Source organism: Oncorhynchus clarkii, chromosome 2, assembly GCF_045791955.1.
Source record: "Oncorhynchus clarkii lewisi isolate Uvic-CL-2024 chromosome 2, UVic_Ocla_1.0, whole genome shotgun sequence".
NCBI lineage: Eukaryota > Metazoa > Chordata > Actinopteri > Salmoniformes > Salmonidae > Oncorhynchus > Oncorhynchus clarkii.
In genome coordinates this window covers 96,606,948-96,632,025 of record NC_092148.1, presented here as the reverse complement: position 1 = coordinate 96,632,025, position 25,078 = coordinate 96,606,948, and the positions used below count along the sequence as shown (strand labels likewise).

The 25,078-nt window shown below is 44.8% G+C and overlaps 1 protein-coding gene across 1 annotated transcript in view; it reads left to right on the top strand.

Annotated features, from left to right (window-relative positions):
• LOC139376695 (beta-hexosaminidase subunit alpha-like) overlaps positions 1-25,078 on the top strand; it is a 79,187-nt gene that overhangs the window by 28,171 nt on the left and 25,938 nt on the right. Inside the window, exons 11-13 of the mRNA XM_071119561.1 lie at positions 3,273-3,453; positions 7,035-7,125; positions 7,830-7,937. Of these exons, the coding sequence (XP_070975662.1) occupies positions 3,273-3,453; positions 7,035-7,125; positions 7,830-7,937 (380 nt within the window). The remainder of the gene's footprint in view (positions 1-3,272; positions 3,454-7,034; positions 7,126-7,829; positions 7,938-25,078) is intronic.

Here is a 25,078-nt window from a genome sequence, read left to right as displayed (position 1 = left end):
GCAGGGTGACCAAGGCAGGCCTCAGGGTCGTCCTGGCCTCTCCTTGGTACCTAGACCAGCCTGGACCTACTCATGACTGGGCTAGATACTATACTGTCTGGCCCCTTGCTTTCAAGGGTTAGAACCGCTTAACTAGTGTGGAGTGAAACAGAGTGGAGTGGCCAGTGCGGTATGAATAGTGTGGAGTGGGGTGGGTGGAGTGGATAGAGTGGGGTGAATAGAGTGGGGTGGGTGGGGTGAATAGAGTGGGGTGAATAGAGTGGGGTGGGTGGGGTGGATAGAGTGGGGTGGATAGAGTGGGGTGAATAGAGTGGGGTGAATAGTGAATAGAGTGGGGTGAATAGAGTGGGGTGAATAGAGTGGGGTGAATAGTGAATAGAGTGGGGTGGAGTGGGACAGTGTGGAGTGGGACAGTGTGGAGTGGGACAGTGTGGAGTGGAGTGGGACAGTGTGGAGTGGGACAGTGTGGAGTGGGACAGTGTGGAGTGGGACGGAGTGGAGTGGAGTGGGACAGTGTGGAGTGGAGTGGGACAGTGTGGAGTGGAGTGGGACAGTGTGGAGTGGAGTGGGACAGTGTGGAGTGGGACAGTGTGGAGTGGGACAGAGTGGAGTGGAGTGGGACAGTGTGGAGTGGGATAGTGTGGAGTGGAGTGGGACAGTTTGGAGTGGAGTGGGACAGTGTGGAGTGGAGTGGGACAGTGTGGAGTGGAGTGGGACAGTGTGGAGTGGAGTGGGACAGTGTGGAGTGGGACAGAGTGGAGTGGAGTGGGACAGAGTGGAGTGGGACAGTGTGGAGTGGGACAGAGTGGAGTGGAGTGGGACAGTGTGGAGTGGGACAGTGTGGAGTGGGACAGAGTGGAGTGGAGTGGGACAGAGTGGAGTGGGACAGTGTGGAGTGGGACAGAGTGGAGTGGAGTGGGACAGAGTGGAGTGGGACAGTGTGGAGTGGAGTGGGACAGTGTGGAGTGGGACAGTGTGGAGTGGAGTGGGACAGTGTGGAGTGGGACAGTTTGCAGTGAAGAAAAGTGCTATGTGCAGTTAACTATTAGATGTCTGTGATCATATGTTTTTCATAGTAATAATAATCATTGTCATCCACTCAGACCTAAGGGGTGAAATGAAATAAACATACAAGGATCAGAAAAACAGCATGTCACCGTGTTTTAGCGGCAAGAAGCCATCTGCACAATCAGTTAACTTTGCAGTGAATAGTGTGTCTAGTTGGAATATGTATAGGGGAGAGTGGGGAAACCTGAGCCTTAGGGGTAAGTTGAGCCACCCTTGTTTCTAGGAAACCATACACAAAATGAATTATTTTAGGTAATATTTAGGAATTGGTGATCATTTTATTTTTTTATTTTTATTTTACCTTTATTTAACCAGGCAAGTCAGTTAAGAACAAATTCTTATTTTCAATGACGGCCTGGGAACAGTGCCTGTTCAGGGGCAGAACGACAGCTCGGGGGTTTGAACTCGCAACCTTCCGGTTACTAGTCCAACGCTCTAACCACTAGGCTACCCTGCCACCCCATTTCATGGAGTCTGAAGGAAGAAACCACATGGTAAAAGTTAGGTCCAAAAAACGGATTTTCAACAAGTCAAATTAATTTACCAAATCAATTGTGTTACAGGTTTCATGATGCTTGTATCTAAAGTAAATAATTGTAAGATTGTTTTATACATCAGTTGGTGTCTCTATCAGCTTCAATATGAGGTCCTAAACCTAGAATGAAGAGGCATCCTTCTAGCTGTGGGCTAATATAGTCAACATGTTTGCTTTGGGGTAAGTTGAGCCAATGGCCTTGGGGTAAGTTGAGCCAATGACAAGTTGAGCAAATTGAAATGTTTTCTGACCAAGCGTGTTGTAGGCATTATCGCTGGGATATGAGGTAACAGGGCCTGGCCTATGTTAAAAGTGTTTTAAAAAAGTGTCTGGGAAATAAAGATAGACATGGTTTAAAGGTGGCAGTAGTAATATTTAATTCAATACAGAAATGTTTAGGCAGCTCAACGTACCCTGTACAACGTACCGTGTTGTACCAAGATACCACTTTTTTTTGGACAAGGTATGTTTTAAAATCTTATGTTTACATTAATTCTGATTTATTTCCAGGGATACACCACATCCTGAAATATAGGTAGATCTCTTTGTTAGAAATAATACTATATTTTCCTTGACAGAGTGATGCTGAATGTAAAAAATGTACCCCACACTCCCCTACTTGTGGTTGTCAACCATGGACCAGCACTCAGGCTGATGTAGTTATTGTTCCCACCGGTTGGGATTAAATACTTTTGATTTTGTTGTTACAAGTACTTTCAAAACAAAAAAAGAGGAGACCAGTCTCAAGGTCAACAGTGAAGAGGCGACTCTGGGATGCTGGCCTTCTAGGCAGAGTTGCAAAGATAAAACCATATCTCAGACTGTCCATCTAAATCTCTTATTTTTATTAGCCAAAAGAACACAGACACTGGACAGAGGAACTCTGCCTAGAAGGCCTGCATCCCGGAGTCGCCTCTTCACTGTTGACGTTGAGACTGGTGTTTTGCGGGTACTATTTAATGAAGCTGCCAGTTGAGGACTTGTGAGGTGTCTGTTTCTCAAACTAGACACTCTAATGTACTTGTCCTCTCGCTCAGCTGTGCACCGGGGCCTCCCACTCCCCTTTCTATTCTGGTTAGCGACAGTTTGTGCTGTTCTGTGAAGGGAGTAGGACACAATGTTGTACGAGAGCTTCAGTTTCTTGGCAATTTCTCACATGGAATAGCCTTCATTTCTCAGAACAAGAAGAGACTGGCGAGTTTCAGAAGAAGTCTTTGTTGCTGGCCATTTTGAGCCTGTAATCAAATACACAAATGCTGATGCTCCAGATACCAGTCTAAAGAAGGCCAGTTTTATTGCTTCTTTAATCAGTACAACAGTTTTCAGCTGTACTAAAATATTTGCAAAATGGTTTTCTAATGTTCAATTAGCCTTTTAAAAATATTAAACTTGGATTAGAAAACACGACATGCCATTGGAACACAGGTGTGATCGTTGCTGATAATGGGCCTCTGTACGCCTATGCAGATATTCCATTAAAAATCTGCCGTTTCCAGCTACAATAGTCATTTACAACATTAACAATGCCTACACTGTATTTCTGATCAATTTGATGTTATTTTAATGGACAAAAAAAGTGTTTTTCTTTAAAACAAACAAGGACATTTCTAAGTGACCCCAAACTTTTGAACGGCGGTGTACATGGCACTTGTTTTCTACCCTGCCTCAGATCCCAGTGGACACGGTGCTCCACATCTGGAAGGGGAGCCCTGGTCAGATACAACAGGAGTTGAGTAGCATCACCCTGGCTGGGTACAGGGTCATACTGGCTGCCCCCTGGTACATCAACCACATCGACTACGGACAGGACTGGGAAAAATACTACACCATACAGCCACTCAACTTCACTGGTGTGTGCAGAAGCTGGTGTCACTTAAAATTGGTGAACAGGTTTAATGTAATGGTGGGAATGAAATTAATGGAACGGTATCAAATCGATGTGTTCAAAAGGTAGTAAATACAGTAAAACGGAAAACACATTGATACCTTTACCTTTCCAAAAAAATCCAGAAAATCACATTGTAGGATTTTTAATGAATTTATTTGCAAATTATGGTGGAAATTAAGTATTTGGTCACCTACAAACAAGCAATATTTCTGGCTCTCACAGACCTGTAACTTCTTCCTCCACTCGTTACCTGTATTAATGGCACCTGTTTGAACTTGTTATCAGTGTAAAAGACACCTGTCCACAACCTCAAACAGTCAAAGAGCTGTCAAAGGTCAGAAACAAAATTGTAGACCTGCACCAGGCTGGGAAGACTGAATCTGCAATAGGTAAGCAGCTTGTTTTGAATAAATCAACTGTGGGAGCAATTATTAGGAAATGGAAGACATACAAGACCACTGATAATCTCCCTCGATCTGGGGCTCCACGCAAGATCTCACCCCGTGGGGTCAAAATGATCACAAGAATGGTGAGCAAAAAGGGACTCAAATCCTGCAGTGCCAGACGTGTCCCCCTGCTTAAGCCAGTACATGTCCAGGCCCGTCTGAAGTTTGGATCATTTGGATGATCCAGAAGAAGATTAGGAGAATGTCATATGGTCAGATGAAACCAAAATATAACTTTTTGGTAAAAACTCAACTCGTCGTGTTTGGAGGACAAAGAATGCTGAGTTGCATCCAAAGAACACCATACCTACTGTGAAGCATGGGGGTGGAAACATGCTTTGGGGCTGTTTTTCTTCAAAGGGACCAGGACGACTGATCCGTGTAAAGGAAAGAATGAATGGGGCCATGTATCGTGAGAGTTTGAGTGAAAACCTCCTTCCATCAGCAAGGGCATTGAAGATGAAACGTGGCTGGGTCCTTCAGCATGACAATGATCCCAAACACACCGCCAGGGCAACGACGGAGTGGCTTCGTAAGAAGCATTTCATGGTCCTGGAGTGGCCCAGCCAGTCTCCAGATCACAACCCCATAGAAAATCTTTGGAGGGAGTTGAAAGTCCGTGTTGCCCAGCAACAGCCCCAAAACATCACTGCTCTAGAGGAGATCTGCATGGAGGAATGGGCCAAAATACCAGCAACAGTGTGTGAAAACCTTGTGAAGACTTACAGAAAACGTTTGACCGCTGTCATTGCCAACAAAGGGTATATAACAAAGTATTGAGATACTTTTTTCCCACCATAATTTGCAAATAAATTCATTAAAAATCCTACAATGTGATTATCTGGATTTTTTTTCTCAGTTTGTCTGTCATAGTTGAAGTGTACCTATGATGAAAATTACAGACCTCTCTCATCTTTTTAAATGGGAGAACTTGCACAATTGGTGGCTGGCTAAATACTTTTTTTGCCCCACTGTAATGTGGTTATTATTATAGTAGGAGACTGGTCTAAAGGTCTATGGGTAATATAATATAGCACAAGTACGCTTTTGGTCATGTAGTCTGTGGACACCAGCTGGTCCAACATCTCATTCCAAAATCATGGGCATTAATATTGAGTTGGTCCCCACCCTTTGCTGCTATAACAGCATCCACTCTTCTGGGAAGCCATTAATATTGAGTTGGTCCCCCGCTTTGCTGCTATAACAGCCTCCACTCTTCTGGGAATGCTTTCCACTAGATGTAGGAACATTGCTGCTATAACAGCCTCCACTCTTCTGGGAAGGCTTTCCACTAGATGTTGGAACATTGCTGCTACAACAGCCTCCACCCTCCTGGGAAGGCTTTCCACTAGATGTAGGAACATTGCTGCTATAACAGCCTCCACTCTTCTGGGAAGGCTTTCCACTAGATGTTGGAACATTGCTGCTATAACAGCCTCCACCCTCCTGGGAAGGCTTTCCACTAGATTTTGGAACATTGCTGCAGGGACTTGCTTCCATTCAGCCACAAGAGCATTAGTGAGGTCGGGCACTAATGCTGGGCGATTAGGCCTGGCTCGCAGTCGGCATTCCAATTCATCCTAAAGGTTTTCGACTGGGTTCTTTCACACCGATCTCGACAAACCATTTCTGTATGGACCTTGCTTTGTGCACGGGGGCATTGTCATGCTGAAACAGGAAAGGATCTTCTCCAACCTGTTACCACGAAGTTGGAAGCACAGAATCGTCTAGAATGTCATTGTATGTTGTAGCATTAACATTTCCCTTCACTGGAACTAAGGGGCCCAGCCTGAACCTCCTCCCAACAAACTTTACAGTTGACTCTATGCATTCCAGCTGGTAATGTTCTCCTGGCATCCGCCGAACCCAGATTCATCTGTCGGACTGCCAGATGGTGAAGCGTGATTCATTACTCCAGAGAACGCATTTCCACTGCTCTCATGGCAGCGAGCTTTACACCACTGAAGTCAACGCTTGGCATTGCGCATGGTGATCTTAGGCTTGTGTGCGGCTGCTCAGCCATGGAAACCCATTTCATGAAGTTCCCGACAAACAGTTCTAATGCTGACGTTGCTTCCAGAGGCAACTAAGGACAGACAAGTTTTATGTGCTACGCACTTCAGCACTGGGCGGTCCCGGTCTGTGAGCTTGTGTGGTCTTCCACTTTGCTGCTGAGCCGTTGTTGCTCCTTGACGTTTTTACTTCACAATAACAACATTTACGTTTTGACCGGGGTAGCTCTAGTAGGTCAGAAATATGATGAACTGCCCCCCGTGTGGCGCAGTGGTTAAGGGCGCTGTACTGCAGCGCCAGCTGTGCCATCAGAGTCCCTGGGTTCGCGCCCAGGCTCTGTCGTAACCGGCCGCGACCGGGAGGTCCGTGGGGCGACGCACAATTGGCCTAGCGTCGTCCGGGTTAGGGAGGGATTGGTCGGTAGGGATCTCCTTGTCTCATCGCGCACCAGCGACTCCTGTGGCGGGCCGGGCGCAGTGCGCGCTAGCCAAGGTTGCCAGGTGCACGGTGTAGCCTCCGACACATTTTGTTGTTGTGCCATGACGTTTTGTTGTCGTGCCATGACGTTTTGTTGTCGTGCCATGACGTTTTGTTGTCGTGCCATGACGTTTTGTTGTCGTGCCATGACATTTTGTTGTCGTGCCATGACGTTTTGTTGCCTTGCCATGACGTTTTGTTGCCTTGCCATGACGTTTTGTTGCCGTGCCATGACGTTTTGTCGTCGTGCCATGACGTTTTGTCGTCGTGCCCTGCCGTGTTGTTGTGTTGTGTTGTTGTGCCGTGTTGTTGTGCCATGTTGTTGTGTTGTGCCGTGTTGTTGTGCCGTGTTGTTGTGTTGTGCCGTGTTGTTGTTGTGTTGTTGTGTTGTGTTGTTGTGCCGTGTTGTTGTGCCGTGTTGTTGTGCCGTGGTGTTGTGTTGTTGTGCCGTGTTGTTGTGCCGTTGTGTTGTGGTGTTGTGTTGTGCCGTGTTGTTGTGTTGTGCCGTTGTGTTGTGGTGTTGTGATGTGCTGTGTTGTGGGGGTGTTGTGCTGTGTTGTTGTGGGCAGGTGCAGTATGTACTATCCTATGTACTTTACCTCCACAGGTACAGAGCAGCAGAAGAAACTGGTGATTGGTGGAGAGGTGTGCATGTGGGGAGAGTATGTTGATGCTACCAACCTCTCTCCTCGTCTCTGGTAAATAGAAAAGAGTCCCAAATATAACCCTATTCCCTATATAGTACACTACTGTTGACCAGGGCCCTATAGAACCCTATTCCCTATATAGTACACTACTGTAGACCAGGGCCCTATAGAACCCTATTCCCTATATATAGTACACTACTGTAGACCAGGGCCCTATAGAACCCTATTCCCTATATATAGTACACTACTTCTGACCAGGGCCCTATAGAACCCTATTCCCTATATAGAGTGCACTACTGTTGACCAGGGCCCTATAGAACCCTATTCCCTATATAGTGCCTTACTGTTAACCAGGGCCCTATAGAACCCTATTCCCTATATATAGTACACTACTGTTGACCAGGGCCCTATAGAACCCTATTCCCTATATATAGTACACTACTTCTGACCAGGGCCCTATAGAACCCTATTCCCTATATAGTGCCTTACTGTTAACCAGGGCCCTATAGAACCCTATTCCCTATATATAGTACACTACTTCTGACCAGGGCCCCTAGGGACATTTTTCAAACAGAAATAATAACAGGAAAGAATCTAAATACGGTAACTGTGTGTGTGTGTGTGTGTGTGTGTGTGTGTGTGTGTGTGTGTGTGTGTGTGTGTGTGTGTGTGTGTGTGTGTGTGTGTGTGTGTGTGTGTGTGTGTGTGTGTGTGTGTGTGTGTGTGTGTGTGTGTGTGTGTGTGTGTGTGTGTAGGCCGAGGGCGAGTGCTGCTGGAGAGCGATTGTGGAGTGATGAGAGGATGACCTCCAGTGTGATCGACGCCTTCCCTCGCCTCGTGGACTTCCGCTGCAGGCTACTGAGGTACAGGGTTATGTTAATATGATGACTCTCCTCTCTAGCCCAGATAGCCTGTATACGTTTCCCTATTAGACAGCTCTGCAAGCGTTATAATGTCAAACTACTTTGGTTGCACACCAAATGTAGAGTATCTTTATTTACTGCTGTTACTTTAAAGAAATCAAAATGAAAATCTACACTGAACAAAAATATAAACGCAACATGTGAAGTGTTGGTCTCATGTTTCATGAGTTGAAATAAAAGATCCCAGAAATGTTCCATACGTTCTAAAAGCTGATTTCTCTCAATTGTTTTGCACAAATTAGTTATATCCCTGTTAGTGAGCATTTCTCCTTTGCCAAGAGAATCAATCCACCTGACTGGTGGCATTTCAAGAAGATTATTAAACAGCATGCTCATTTACACAGGGGCACCTTGTGCTGGGGACAATAAAAGGTCAGTCTAAAATGTGCAGTTTTTTCACACAACACAATGCCACAGATGTCTCAAGTTTTGAGGGAGTGTGATTGCTGATTGCAGGAATGTCCACCAGAGCTGTTGCTATATAAATGAATGTTACTTTCTCTACTGTTACCCGCCTCCAATGTCATTTTAGAGAATTTGGCAGTATGCCCAACCGACCTCACAGACCACGTGTAACCACGCCAGCCCAGGACCTCCGCATTCGGCTTCTTCACCTGTGGGATCGTCTGTAATTTAGCTCTTTTTTGGGGGAAAAACTCATTCTGATTGGCTGGGCCTGGCTGCCCAATAGATAGGCCTGGCACCCAAGTGGGTAGGCCCACCCATGGCTGCGCCCTTGCCCACTCATGTAAAATCCATGCTCCAAATCCTCTTAGACACCTCCAGAGGCATCATTCCTATAGGGGGCACGTGCCTCCTCATTTGTCATGTTTAAAAATGTGTTTCTCTGTGATACCACTATCCACCTAGCAATTTTACGAAGTTGTCTTTAGCCCAGTTAGCTAGTGTAACAATATAGCTTCCGTCCCTCTCCTCGCCCCAACCTGGGCTCGAACCAGGGACCCTCTGCATACATCAACAACTGACACCCACGAAGCATCGTTACCCATCGCTCCACAAAAGCCACAGCCCTTGCAGAGCAAAGGGGAACAACTACTTCAAGGTCTCAGAGCGAGTGACGTCACTGATTGAAACGCTATTAGCTAGCCATTTCACATAGGTTCCCAATCTGGGCTAGTGTAACCGATCTCCCATCCTCATAACTAGATACCAAGAAACCATGTCAGGCTATCAATCAAGTTAGAGTAGCAAGGTTGGTAGACTTTACAAAAGCAAGCAATAACTAATGCACTGAATAAGACTTCTATTCCTTTACACATATTTTAGCATAGATGACGAGAAGCATATTTAATTTCTTTACAAAAGAACCACCAGTCGGGAGGATACAGTCAGCTCAAGAGCTATGGTTAGAGATATATATATATATATATATTTTACATTGGATTAAGCATAATGATTATGGCTATAGATTTCTGGAAAAAGCTGTTCAGGTGTTTGAAAATGCTACATTCTCCGATTTATGGTTGAGTGGCCTTGCACCCCTGTAGACCACCCCTCAGCCATCCTCACGTTGTGTCCCCTGATATGTTTGGGTACATGATGTCCCTGGGACGTCCAATAAAACTCACTCATTACTGCCACTGCCAGGTACAGAAGAGGTGGATTTGGCGCATGCGCACTTATTCAAAAACAATAGATTATTTCCAAACAATACATTTTTTGGGTTGTTTGTCCATTTTTATTTAGACCTTTTTTGGAAGTATATACCTGGCGTGACGGCATTAAATAGGTATTTGCTATAGGTATTACATTTGTATTTTGACAATATAATCCTTACAGAGCTGTGAATTGGGGAAATGCATGCTAGCTACCTGGGCTAGAGAGAAGAGGCGTTATTCATCATGCTAGCTACCTGGGCTAGAGAGAAGAGGCGTTATTCATCATGCTACCTAACTGGGCTAGAGAGGAGAGGCGTTATTCATCATGCTAGCTAATTGGGCTAGAGAGGAGAGGCGTTATTCATCATGCTAGCTACCTGGGCTAGAGAGGAGAGGCATTATTCATCATGCTAGCTACCTGGGCTAGAGAGGAGAGGCGTTATTCATCATGCTAGCTAATTGGGCTAGAGAGGAGAGGCGTTATTCATCATGCTAGCTACCTGGGCTAGAGAGGATAGGCGTTATTCATCATGCTAGAGAGGAGAGTGGTTATTCATCATGCTAGCTAACTGGGCTAGAGAGGAGAGTGGTTATTCATCATGCTAGCTAACCGGGCTAGCGAGGAGAGTTGTTATTCATCATGCTAGCTACCTGGGCTAGAGAGGAGAGTTGTTATTCATCATGCTAGCTACCTGGGCTAGAGAGGAGAGTTGTTATTCATCATGCTAGCTACCTGGGCTAGAGAGGAGAGTCGTTATTCATCATGCTAGAGAGGAGAGTGGTTATTCATCATGCTAGCTAACTGGGCTAGAGAGGAGAGTCGTTATTCATCATGCTAGCTAACCAGGCTAGCGAGGAGAGTCGTTATTCATCATGCTAGAGAGGAGAGTGGTTATTCATCATGCTAGCTAACTGGGCTAGAGAGGAGAGTCGTTATTCATCATGCTAGCTAACCGGGCTAGCGAGGAGAGTCGTTATTCATCCTTTGTCACATGCACCGAATACAACAGTTGTAGACCGAACAGTGAAATGCTTACTTACAAGCCCTTAACCAACAATGCAGTTTTAAGAAAATATCCCCCAAAAAAGTAAGAGATAAGAAAAGCAAATAATTAAAGAGCAGCAGTAAATAACAATAGCGGAGCTATATACTGGGGGTACTGGTACAGATTCAATGTGTAATGTGGAGGCTATATACAGGGGGTACCAGTACAAAGTCAATGTTCGGGGGCATCGGTTAGTCGAGGTAATATGTACATGTAGGTAGAGTTATTAAAGTGACTATGCATAGTGCAAATAGTCTGGGTAGCCATTTAATTAGATGTTCTGGAGTTTTATGGCTTGGGGGGTAGAAGCCGTTTAGAAGCCTCTAGGACCTAGACTTGGTGCTCCGGTACCGCTTGCCGTGCAGTAGCAGAGAGAACAGTCTATGACTAGGGTGGCTGGAGTCTGACAATTTTTAGGGCCTTCCTCTGACACATCCTGGTATAGAGGTCCTGGATGGCAGGAAGCTTGGCCCCGGTGATATACTGGGCCGTATGCACTACCCTCTGTAGTGCCTTGCAGGCCGAGCAGTTGCCATACCAGGCAGTGATGCAACCCATCAGGATGCTCTTGATGGTGAAGCTGTAGAACCTTTAGAGGATCTGAGGACCCATGCCAAATCTTTTCAGTCTCCTGAGGGGGAAGAGGTTTTTGTCGTGCCCTCTTCACGACTGTCTTGGTGTTCTTGGACCATGTTAGTTTGTTGATTATGTGGACACCAAGGAACTTGAAGCTCTCAACCTGTTCCACTACAGGCCGTCGATGAGAATGGGGGTGTGCTTGGTCCTCCTTTTCCTGTAGTCCACAATCAACTCCTTAGTCTTGATCACGTTGAGGGAGAGGTTGTTGTCCTTGCACCACACGTCTCTGACCTCCTCCCTATAGACTGTCTCGTCGTTGTTGGTGATCAGGCCTACCACTGTTGTGTCATCAGCAAACTTAATGATGGTGTTGGAGTCATGCCTGGCCGTGCAGTTATGAGTGAACAGTGAGTACAGGAGCAGACTGAGCACGCACCCATGAGGAGCCCCCGTTTTGAGGATCAGTGTGGCAGATGCGTTGTTACCTACCCTTACCACCTGGGGGCGGCCCGTCAGGAAGTCCAGGATCCAGTTGCAGAGGGAGGTGTTTAGTCCCAGGGCACTATGGTGTTGAACGCTGAGCTGTAGTCAATGAATAGCATTCTCACATAGGTGTTCCTTTTGTCCAGGTGAGAAAGGGCAGTGTGGAGTGCGATTTGAGATTGCATCATCTGTGGATCTGTTGGTGCGGTATGCAAATTGGAGTGGGTCTAGGGTTTCTGGGATGATGGTATTGATGTGAGCCATGACCAGTGTTTCAAAGCTTTTCATGGCTACAGACGTGAGTGCTACGGGTCGGTAGTCATTTTAGGCAGGTTACCTTAGTGTTCTTGGGCACAGTACTAGGGCGGTCTGCTTGAAACATGTTGGTATTACAGACTCAGACAGGGAGAGGTTGAAAATGTCAGTGAAGACACTGCCAGTTGGTCAGCGCATACTGAGTACACGTCCTGGTAATCCGTCTGGCCCAGCGGCCTTGTGAATGTTTACCTGTTTTAAGATTACTCACATCGGCTGCAGAGAGTGTGATCAGAGTTGTCCAGAACAGCTGATGCTCTCATGCATGTTTCAGTGTTACTTACCCCCTCGGGCCTCACTCTAGCCACTTTCCCTATCAAAACTGGATGCAGTTTGATTGCCATCTTAAGTGGAGATCTAATTCACTAACGTTGCCGCTGCAGGCCCTCGATTTAGCTTGAGGGAGCGAGTGAATAACTTTGATCACTTGTGGGTTCAATGCAAACTGTAGTCACGTGTCGAACTCTGGTGGAAGTGTCAAATTTAATCAACATGGCTACATTTTCGATATGTGAGTCAAAATTATATATTGACTCACATATTTTTAGCAAATTTATATGCTAAAAAATATATAGAGAGGACATTGATTTTAGCATTGTCAAATGGGAATCACACTCAAATTGGCTTAGTCTCGTATTGAGGTGTCATTAAAACATAGCTAGCTTCATAAACATATTTTGGGGAATTCTGAAATGTATTGGAATAAGTGACCTAATTGTAAAACTAGCTAGCCAGCTATAGGTAACTGTATCTAGCTACCTGACAGGAGTGCTAGCTAGCTACATTAGCCTGCTAGGTACATCAATAGCTTTAGGTTGCTTGTTTTTAAGCTCAACTTCAAGATTTTTGCATCTCTGATCAGCATTCTCCCTAGCTTGGGAAATGGCCATTTTAAGGTACACTCAGATGGGATGATTAAAAAAGTAATTCAAGGGCTGAGGGTTTAGGGCTGTCTACTTTGAGTTGACTGCAGCCGTAGTCTCCTCTGCCCAGACACTGTTTCGGGGTTACGTTACTTTGAGTAAAGTAAGATGTTAATCAAAGTAGGCTACACAAGATGTTTATCAAATGTGTTTAGCCATACAGACACAATACAGTACTAGCTGTTTTGTAATAGTCATTAAGGCAACTAAATCTCCCTTTCCATCTCTTCTCCTCCCTCTCTCCTCTCTCCCTTTCCATCTCTTCTCCCCCTCTCTCCTCTCCCTTTCCATCTCTTCTCCTCCCTCTCTCCCTTTCCATCTCTTCTCCTCCCCCTCTCCCTTTCCATCTCTTCTCCTCCCTCTCTCCCTTTCCATATCTTCTCCCTCTCTCTCCAGGCGCGGTATCCAGGCAGAGCCTCTGTTTGTGGGTCACTGCAGACATGAGTATCAGGGTATCTGAAACATGGCTGGTTGTGTGTCACCATCTTCATTGGTACCACAGAAAGTAAAGAGCACAAGACAGAATTTTGGAGCACCAGATTATATATATTTTTTTTACTGTGGTAATGAATAACAGTTTTGCAGTTGTATTTTTAAATATAATAAGAGTTGTTTTTAATCACCTGTATAATTATGTTTGCTGTTGCACTTTTGAATACAATCAATGTTCTGTTTATCACATTTGTTTGTCCAAAACAAATTACCTATATAAATACTGTATGTTTGCCGTTGCACTTTCGAATACAATTATTAAAAGTTGTTTTTATTTTAATGTCAGGCCCACTCTCTAGTTATGTGTTCTACATCATCAAGGAAACAACTGATGATAATTAACAATGATAGGACAGCCATTTGCATTCAGCTGACAGACAATAATAATGTAACCAGGCAACATGTTGATAATTAACAATGATAGGACAGCCATTTGCATTCAGCTAACAGACAATAATAATGTAACCAGGCAACATGATGACAATTAACAATGATAGGACAGTCATCAGATAACAGACAATAGGAATGTTGTAACCAGGCAACATGCTGACAATTAACAATGATAGGACAGTCATCAGCTAACAGACAATAGGAATGTTGTAACATGCTGCCGGTCAACTGATACATGGATTATGTAATACATGTTTAGTCTCCTCTCACAACTAATAATCAATTTCTTAATCTACAATCTAGCTAATTAATCAACTCGCTTTTAGGGTAGAGACATTCCAGGGACCCGTTATAGCACTGTCTTCCTGATACTGTCCGTGATGGTGCCAATAAGGTTTGCACAGGACACAACATTTCCATATGTCGGGTTTATTTGTAATCCATTATTTTTCTGGGTGTGTAAAATGGGTGTGAATTTGGTAAAAGCCATCTCCTTGTTGTAAGTAAGTAAGTAAGTTGCAGTAAGTGGTGTTGGATTTCATCAGTAGCTCAGTTAGCTATGCCTGTTGACCGGCTGGGGCTGCCACCTGTTGTCTGTCTAATACGTCTGGTAGTCAGTAGGCCTAGTGGTGTTGCTGTAGTCAGTCGGCCTAGTGGTGTTGCTGTAGTCAGTAGGTCTAGTGGTGTTGCTGTAGTCAGTAGGCCTAGTGGTGTTGCTGTAGTCAGTAGGTCTAGTGGTGTTGCTGTAGTCAGTAGGCCTAGTGGTGTTGCTGTAGTCAGTAGGCCTAGTGGTGTTGCTGTAGTCAGTAGGCCTAGTGGTGTTGCTGTAGTCAGTAGGTCTAGTGGTGTTGCTGTAGTCAGTAGGTCTAGTGGTGTTGCTGTAGTCAGTAGGCCTAGCAACATGTTTCGTCACATGTGCTTTAGAGCCCTGGTAAAGGACGCCCACCATGAGCAGGGGGACAGGGTAAGGGAGGACAAGGTAAGGAGACAGGGTAAGGGGACAAGGGACAGGGTAAGGGGTGACTGGGTAAGGAGACAAGGGGACAGGGTAAGGGAGGACAAGGTAAGGAGACAGGGTAAGGGGACAAGGGACATGGTAAGGAGACAAGGGACAGGGTAAGGGGACAAGGGACAGGGTAAGGGGACAAGGGACAGGGTAAGGGGACAAGGGACAGGGTAAGGAGACAAGGGACAGGGTAAGGGAGGACAAGGTAAGGAGACAGGGACAGGGTAAGGAGACAAGGGACAGGGTAAGGGGACAAGGGTAAGGGGACAGGGTAAGGGGACAGGGTAAGGGGACAGGGTAAGGGGACAAGGGTAAGGGGACAGGATAAGGAGACAAGGGTAAGGGGACAGGGTAAGGAGACAAGGGACAGGGTAAGGAGACAAGGGACAGGGTAAGGGGACAAGGGACAGGGTAAGGGGACAAGGGTAAGGAGACAAGGGGACAAGGGACAGGGTAAGGGGACAAGGGACAGGGTAATGGGACAAGGGACAGGGTAATGGGACAAGGGACAGGGTAAGGGGACAAGGGACAGGGTAAGGGGGGACTGGGTAAGGAGACAGGGTAAGGAGACAAGGGACAGGGTAAGGGAGGACAAGGTAAGGAGACAGGGCCAAGGGACAGTAAGGGGACAGGGTAAGGGAGGACAAGGTAAGGAGGCAGGGTAAGGGGACAAGGGACAGGGTAAGGGGGAACTGGGTAAGGAGACAAGGGTAAGGGGGAACTGGGTAAGGAGACAAGGGACAGTGTAAGGGGGAACTGGGTAAGGGGACAAGGGACAGGGTAAGGGGACAAGGGACAGGGGACAAGGGTAAGGGGACAGGGTAAGGGGACAAGGGTAAGGGGACAGGGTAAGGAGACGGGTAAAGGGGACAAGGGACAGGGTAAGGGGACAAGGGACAGGGTAAGGGGACCAGGGACAGGGTAAGGGGGGACTGGGTAAGGAGACAAGGGACAGGGTAAGGGAGGACAAGGTAAGGAGACAGGGCCAAGGGACAGTGTAAGGAGGCAGGGTAAGGGGACAAGGGACAGGGTAAGGAGACAAGGGTAAGGGGGAACTGGGTAAGGAGACAAGGGACAGGGTAAGGGGGGACTGGGTAAGGGGACAAGGACAGGGTAAGGGGGGATACCTACCGTAGTCAATTGTATAACTGAATGTATTCATTTTTTGCATCTTCACTGCAAGCCATCATGACTCTCAAAAGCTGCGACAGCCGCTGTTTACTTCTGATGATAACAGGGTAAGGGGACAGAGGCTCTCTAAAAACCTGATTCAAATCTGACACAAACCTTAAAATAGGTATATAATGACACATTATATAAACGCTCTATAGTGTTTTATTTACATTTTAGAGGTGATAAAATGGACAGATCGGGTGAAAAAATCAGTTTCCCCACATGACATCTCCCCCTTTCACTATCACACGGTAGGTTTCGCTTCCCCACCCGCCATTTTTCAAAGACCTGATGGAGCACATTGAAGCATTAGTTCATTCATGCAGAGACGGACAGCATGAAGGTCTCATTGATTTTGCTGGAAAAGGGGGAAAATTGTGCCAAGCTCATCCTGCCTTCCATTAACACGTGATGCAAGGCCAAACTCATCCTGCCTTCCATTAACACGTGATGCAAGTCCAAGCTCATCCTGCCTTCCATTAACACAGGATGCAAGGCCAAGCTCATCCTGCCTTCCATTAACACAGGATGCAAGGCCAAGCTCATCCTGCCTTCCATTAACACGGGATGCAAGGCCAAGCTCATCCTGCCTTCCAAGGCCAAGCTCATCCTGCCTTCCATTAACACAGGATGCAAGGCCAAGCTCATCCTGCCTTCCATTAACACAGGATGCAAGGCCAAGCTCATCCTGCCTTCCATTAACACAGGATGCAAGGCCAAGCTCATCCTGCCTTCCATTAACATGTGATGCAAGGCCAAGCTCATCCTGCCTTCCATTAACACAGGATGCAAGGCCAAGCTCATCCTGCCTTCCATTAACACAGGATGCAAGGCCAAGCTCATCCTGCCTTCCATTAACACAGGATGCAAGGCCAAGCTCATCCTGCCTTCCAAGGCCAAGCTCATCCTGCCTTCCAAGGCCAAGCTCATCCTGCCTTCCATTAACACGTGATGTAAGGCCAAGCTCATCCTGTCTTCATTAACACGTGATGCAAGGCCAAGCTCATCCTGCCTTCCAAGGTCAAGCTCATCCTGCCTTCCATTAACACGTGATGCAAGGCCAAGCTCATCCTGCCTTCCATTAACATGGGATGCAAGGCCAAGCTCATCCTGCCTTCCATTAACATGTGATGCAAGGCCAAGCTCATCCTGCCTTCCATTAACACAGGATGCAAGGCCAAGCTCATCCTGCCTTCCATTAACACAGGATGCAAGGCCAAGCTCATCCTGCCTTCCAAGGCCAAGCTCATCCTGCCTTCCAAGGCCAAGCTCATCCTGCCTTCCATTAACATGGGATGCAAGGCCAAGCTCATCCTGCCTTCCATTAACACGTGATGCAAGTCCAAGCTCATCCTGCCTTCCATTAACACAGGATGCAAGGCCAAGCTCATCCTGCCTTCCATTAACACAGGATGCAAGGCCAAGCTCATCCTGCCTTCCATTAACACGGGATGCAAGGCCAAGCTCATCCTGCCTTCCATTAACACGGGATGCAAGGCTAAGCTCATCCTGCCTTCCAAGGCCAAGCTCATCCTGCCTTCCATTAACACAGGATGCAAGGCCAAGCTCATCCTGCCTTCCAAGGCCAAGCTCATCCTGCCTTCCAAGGCCAAGCTTATCCTGTCTTCCATTAACACAGGATGCAAGGCCAAGCTCATCCTGTCTTCCTTTAACACGTGATACAAGGCCAAGCTCATCCTGCCTTCCACTGTTTTGTACATTTAATTTATTTCAGTCCAACAGTGACTGATGTGGTCTTCTATTTTATCTTGACATTTCAATTATTTATTGATGTTTTATGATATTAAAGTAAAATTTCTGGATTATAATCATGTAGAATGTATTGAATGTTTTTCTTAAAAGTTGATATATTTTTTGCAATTTGTGTTGTAAGTTTTGTTTACCTTAGTGATTATGTGAGAACGATGTGTTCCTGTAGCCTCCCTCTACATCTGTTTAGGGAGAAAACACTCCCAAGGTCTCAGGGCTAGGACACGAGGATCTAACAATGGAATGATCTTAAACATTACACTCAGATGAGATGTAGAGCAATGTGAGAATTCAAACATTTTTGACTTGTCATTTGGGTTATTCTTCAATTGCGTTTGTAAATGTTGTCTCTTGACATTTGCACCATATAAAAATACGTTAAAAGGACATGATAAATAATACATTTTTTATTTTATTGAACTATTATTTAATAAGAAAACATACGACAGTTCTTTATTCTGCAATGCGTCTATATGTAGAAACTACTGGGGCAAATTGGCTTGTCCCTCTGGAGATGTGTAGAGGTGAACTGAGGGGGTTTAGAAACATCTATTTTAGAAGTATATATTGATTATTTTGAATACTAGATTGAGAACAAAAGTATTTCATATATTGCATCGGTCAATAAAAACAAGGAAGGGTATTAAAATACAATTTAGTTTTAATAGTATAATGTGTGTCCTTCAGTTTGTCATTGGTGTTACCGCCTTGAAAAATCACTGATTACAAAGAAATACAAGGACCTTGAGCATTCTCTCCTATGGCTAACTTTTATCTGGGGAGAGGTCTATATTAAATAACAATATTAGCTAATAACAACCTTTTAGTAGATCATACATTCAATGATTTATTGTTAATTTGGTGTGTCTAAATTCAAAATGTCACTTGGTGTTAGTCAATTTAATTGACAGGAAATAACATTCTAAACACTTTTTCAATGATTGATGACCTTAGATTTGAGAATCTGTGGTCTCCATTTCAAAAACTACTAATTTACTTAAAATGTGTTATTGGTGTAAGCATCATTACTTCTACTGATGGCTCGCTATTATCATAAGGGTAAAAATGATTTAAAGTCATTAAGCTACCACATTATTTACAATGGGAAGATATACCCACATCCATTACAATCAATACAAATCTAGAAAAATGATGAAATGTTTTCCAAAATGCTATGCCCAAATGCCACCGTAATTGAAGAACAACCAACTTAGTACTTTTTGGGTATTTTCTTAGAAAACAAGATTAAACAAGACTATTCAACTAACACACAATCCCAGCAATTAAATCCCCAGCTATGACATCTTATGTTAGGAAGTTGGATATTTCAGCATTCTATGAAAGTCCCACAGTAAACAGAAGACTAACCCAAAGTGTGTGTCTGGATGAGGGGAGCCTTGACCTGCCATAGGCTGACACCATCACAACACACAAGCTGTCCCCGAAAGAAACATTCAAGGATACAGGGGAGGAGAGACAGTGGAGAGGGAGACAGAGAGAGCATAGAGCTGGATGAGAAAAAGAAACAGACAGAAGAAGAGTTGGAAGAAGTGAGGTAGGATAGAGACGCTGCTATGATGGTGAGGTGGAGTGTGTGTCGCAGTTCCCTGGCTCTGCCAGCATGTGGACTACCCAGTGCCCGCCACAACTCCAGTATGCCGGTGGTGCGCCAGGCTCTGTCCCCAGACAACAGCAGTACGGTCCAGAACTTCAGTGAGATCCCAGGTCTCTGGAGAAACGGACTTGCCAACCTCTACAGTTTCTGGAAACTAGACGGATTCAGGAACATCCACAGAGTCATGGTGCACAACTTCAACACCTTCGGTCCAATATACAGGTATGATACAGTCAGATCAATAAACAGGTAAGAGACCGTACAACTTCAACACCTTCGGTCCAATATACAGGTATGATACAGTCAGATCTATAAACAGGTAAGAGACCGTACAACTTCAACACCTTTGGTCCAATATACAGGTATGATACAGTCAGATCTATAAACAGGTAAGAGACCGTGCAACTTCAACACCGTCAGTCACAGTCAGACCCATAGACAGATTGAGGTTAGTAATGATATTCTCTACAACTGTATTTGCATTTTGTATTTAACTAGGAAAGTCAGTTAAGAACAAATTCGTATTTACAATGACAGCCTACGAGGGAACAGTGTGTAAACTGCCATGTTAAGGGGAAGAACGACAGATTTTTACCTTGTCAGCTCGGGGACCTGTCGATTACTGGAACAACGCTCTAACCACAAAGCTACCTGCCTACACATTATTATAGGTGGCCAATCAGTGCATGGTCCTCTGTTGGTCAGTTAGTAGAACATGGTCCTCTGTAGAACATGGTCCTCTGTAGTTCAGTTAGTAGAACATGGTCCTCTGTAGAACATGGTCCTCTAGTTCAGTTAGTAGAACATGGTCCTCTGTTGGTCAGTTAGTAGAACATGGTCCTCTGTAGAACATGGTCCTCTGTAGTTCAGTTAGTAGAACATGGTCCTCTGTAGTTCAGTTAGTAGAACATGGTCCTCTGTAGAACATGGTCCTCTGTAGTTCAGTTATTAGAACATGGTCCTCTGTAGTTCAGTTAGTAGAACATGGTCCTCTGTAGTTCAGTTAGTAGAACATGGTCCTCTGTAGTTCAGTTAGTAGAACATGGTCCTCTGTAGAACATGGTCCTCTGTAGTTCAGTTATTAGAACATGGTCCTCTGTAGTTCAGTTATTAGAACATGGTCCTCTGTAGATCAGTTAGTAGAGCATGGTCCTCTGTAGTTCAGTTAGTAGAACATGGTCCTCTGTAGAACATTGTCCTCTGTAGTTCAGTTAGTAGAACATGGTCCTCTGTAGAACATGGTCCTCTACAGATTTTTACCTTGTCAGCTCGGGGACCTGTCGATTACTGGAACAACGCTCTAACCACAAAGCTACCTGCCTACACATTATTATAGGTGGCCAATCAGTGCATGGTCCTCTGTTGGTCAGTTAGTAGAACATGGTCCTCTGTAGAACATGGTCCTCTGTAGTTCAGTTAGTAGAACATGGTCCTCTGTAGAACATGGTCCTCTGTAGTTCAGTTAGTAGAACATGGTCCTCTGTAGAACATGGTCCTCTGTAGTTCAGTTATTAGAACATGGTCCTCTGTAGTTCAGTTAGTAGAACATGGTCCTCTGTAGAACATGGTCCTCTGTAGTTCAGTTAGTAGAACATGGTCCTCTGTAGAACATGGTCCTCTGTAGTTCAGTTAGTAGAACATGGTCCTCTGTAGTTCAGTTAGTAGAACATGGTCATCTTTAGTTAGTAGAACAGAGTCCTCTGTAGTTAGTAGAGCATGGTCCTCTGTAGATCAGTTAGTAGAGCATGGTCATCTGTAGTTCAGTTAGTAGAACATGGTCCTCTGTAGTTCAGTTAGTAGAACATGGTCCTCTGTAGTTCAGTTAGTAGAACATGGTCCTCTGTAGTTCAGTTAGTAGAGCATGGTCCTCTGTAGTTCAGTTAGTAGAACATGGTCCTCTGTAGTTCAGACAGTAGAACATGGTCCTCTGTAGTTCAGTTAGTAGAACATGGTCCTCTGTAGTTCAGTTATTAGAACATGGTCCTCTGTAGTTCAGTTAGTCAAACATGGTCCTCTGTAGTTCAGACAGTAGAACATGGTCCTCTGTAGAACATGGTCCTCTGTAGTTCAGTTAGTAGAACATGGTCCTCTGTAGTTCAGTTAGTAGAACATGGTCCTCTGTAGTTCAGTTAGTAGAACATGGTCCTCTGTAGTTCAGTTATTAGAACATGGTCCTCTGTAGTTCAGTTAGTAGAACATGGTCCTCTGTAGAAGAGTCAGTAGAACATGGTACTCTGTAGATCAGTTAGTAGAGCATGGTCCTCTGTAGATCAGTTAGTAGAGCATGGTCCTCTGTAGATCAGTTAGTAGAGCATGGTCCTCTGTAGAACATGGTCCTCTGTATATCAGTTAGTAGAACATGGTCCTCTGTAGTTCAGTTAGTAGAACATGGCCCTCTGTTGAACATGGTCCTCTGTAGAACAGTCAGTAGAACATGGTCCTCTGTAGAACAGTCAGTAGAACATGGTCCTCTGTAGAACAGTCAGCAGAACATGGTCCTCTATAGAAATGTTAGCAGAACATGGTCCTCTGTAGAACAGTTATTAGAACATGGTCCTCTGTAGAACAGTAAGTAGAACATGATCCTCTGTAGAACATGGTCCTCTGTAGTTCAGTTAGTAGAACATGGTCCTCTGTAGTTCAGTTAGTAGAACATGGTCCTCTGTAGTTCAGTTAGTAGAACATGGTCCTCTGTAGTTCAGACAGTAGAACATGGTCCTCTGTAGAACATGGTCCTCTGTAGTTCAGTTAGTAGAACATGGTCCTCTGTAGTTCAGTTAGTAGAACGTGGTCCTCTGTAGTTCAGTTATTTGAACATGGTCCTCTGTAGTTCAGTTAGTAGAACATGGTCCTCTGTAGTTCAGTTAGTAGAGCATGGTCCTCTGTAGTTCAGTTAGTAGAGCATGGTCCTCTGTAGTTCAGATAGTAGAACATGGTCCTCTGTAGTTCAGACAGTAGAACATGGTCCTCTGTAGTTCAGACAGTAGAACATGGTCCTCTGTAGATCAGTTAGTAGAGCATGGTCCTCTGTAGTTCAGTTAGTAGAATATGGTCCTCTGTAATTCAGTTAGTAGAACATGGTCCTCTGTAGATCAGTTAGTAGAGCATGGTCCTCTGTAGATCAGTTAGTAGAGCATGGTCCTCTGTAGAACATGGTCCTCTGTATATCAGTTAGTAGAACATGGTCCTCTGTAGTTCAGTTAGTAGAACATGGCCCTCTGTAGAACATGGTCCTCTGTAGAACAGTCAGTAGAACATGGTCCTCTGTGGAACAGTTAGTAGAACATGGTCCTCTGTAGAACAGTTAGTAGAACATGGTCCTCTGTAGTTCAGTTAGTAGAACATGGTCCTCTGTAGTTCAGTTAGTAGAGCATGGTCCTCTGTAGTTCAGTTAGTAGAACATGGTCCTCTGTAGTTCAGACAGTAGAACATGGTCCTCTGTAGATCAGTTAGTAGAGCATGGTCCTCTGTAGTTCAGTTAGTAGAATATGGTCCTCTGTAGTTCAGTTAGTAGAACATGCTCCTCTGTAAATCAGTTAGTAGAGCATGGTCCTCTGTAGATCAGTTAGTAGAGCATGGTCCTCTGTAGATCAGTTAGTAGAGCATGGTCCTCTGTAGAACATGGTCCTCTGTATATCAGTTAGTAGAACATGGTCCTCTGTAGTTCAGACAGTAGAACATGGTCCTCTGTAGATCAGTTAGTAGAGCATGGTCCTCTGTATTTCAGTTAGTAGAATATGGTCCTCTGTAGTTCAGTTAGTAGAACATGGTCCTCTGTAAATCAGTTAGTAGAGCATGGTCCTCTGTAGATCAGTTAGTAGAGCATGGTCCTCTGTAGATCAGTTAGTAGAACATGGCCCTCTGTAGAACATGGTCCTCTGTAGAACAGTCAGTAGAACATGGTCCTCTATAGAACAGTTAGCAGAACATGGTCCTCTGTGGAACAGTTAGTAGAACATGGTCCTCTGTAGAACAGTTAGTAGAACATGGTCCTCTGTAGAACAGTTAGTAGAGCATGGTCCTCTGTAGTTCAGACAGTAGAACATGATCTTCTGTAGAACATGGTCCTCTGTAGTTCAGTTAGTAGAAAATGGTCCTCTGTAGTTCAGATAGTAGAACATGTTCCTCTGTAGTTCAGACAGTAGAACATGATCCTCTGTAGAACATGGTCCTCTGTAGTTCAGTTAGTAGAACATGGTCCTCTGTAGTTCAGTTAGTAGAACATGGTCCTCTGTAGTTCAGTTATTAGAACATGGTCCTCTGTAGTTCAGTTAGTAGAACATGGTCCTCTGTAGTTCAGTTAGTAGAACATGGTCCTCTGTAGTTCAGTTAGTAGAGCATGGTCCTCTGTAGTTCAGTTAGTAGAACATGGTCCTCTGTAGTTCAGATAGTAGAACATGGTCCTCTGTAGTTCAGTTATTAGAATATGGTCCTCTGTAGATCAGTTAGTAGAGCATGGTCCTCTGTAGAACATGGTCCTCTGTATATCAGTTAGTAGAACATGGTCCTCTGTAGTTCAGTTAGTAGAACATGGCCCTCTGTAGAACATGGTCCTCTGTAGAACAGTCAGTAGAACATGGTCCTCTGTAGAACAGTCAGTAGAACATGGTCCTCTGTAGAACAGTCAATAGAACATGGTCCTCTATAGAACATTTAGCAGAACATGGTCCTCTGTAGAACAGTTAGTAGAACATGGTCCTCTGTAGAACAGTTAGTAGAACATGGTCCTCTGTAGAACAGTTAGTAGAGCATGGTCCTCTGTAGAACAGACAGTAGAACATGATATTCTGTAGAACATGGTCCTCTGTAGTTCAGATAGTAGAACATGGTCCTCTGTAGTTCAGACAGTAGAACATGATCCTCTGTAGAACATGGTCCTCTGTAGTTCAGTTAGTAGAACATGGTCCTCTGTAGTTCAGTTATTAGAATATGGTCCTCTGTAGTTCAGTTAGTAGAACATGGTCCTCTGTAGTTCAGTTAGTAGAACATGGTCCTCTGTAGTTCAGTTATTAGAACATGGTCCTCTGTAGTTCAGTTAGTAGAACATGGTCCTCTGTAGTTCAGTTAGTAGAACATGGTCCTCTGTAGTTCAGTTAGTAGAACATGGTCCTCTGTAGTTCAGATAGTAGAACATGGTCCTCTGTAGTTCAGACAGTAGAACATGATCCTCTGTAGAACATGGTCCTCTGTAGTTCAGTTAGTAGAACATGGTCCTCTGTAGTTCAGTTAGTAGAACATGGTCCTCTGTAGTTCAGTTATTAGAACATGGTCCTCTGTAGTTCAGTTAGTAGAACATGGTCCTCTGTAGAAGAGTCAGTAGAACATGGTACTCTGTAGATCAGTTAGTAGAGCATGGTCCTCTGTAGATCAGTTAGTAGAGCATGGTCCTCTGTAGAACATGGTCCTCTGTATATCAGTTAGTAGAACATGGTCCTCTGTAGTTCAGTTAGTAGAACATGGCCCTCTGTTGAACATGGTCCTCTGTAGAACAGTCAGTAGAACATGGTCCTCTGTAGAACAGTCAGTAGAACATGGTCCTCTGTAGAACAGTCAGCATAACATGGTCCTCTATAGAACAGTTAGCAGAACATGGTCCTCTGTAGAACAGTTAGTAGAACATGGTCCTCTGTAGAACAGTAAGTAGAACATGATCCTCTGTAGAACATTGTC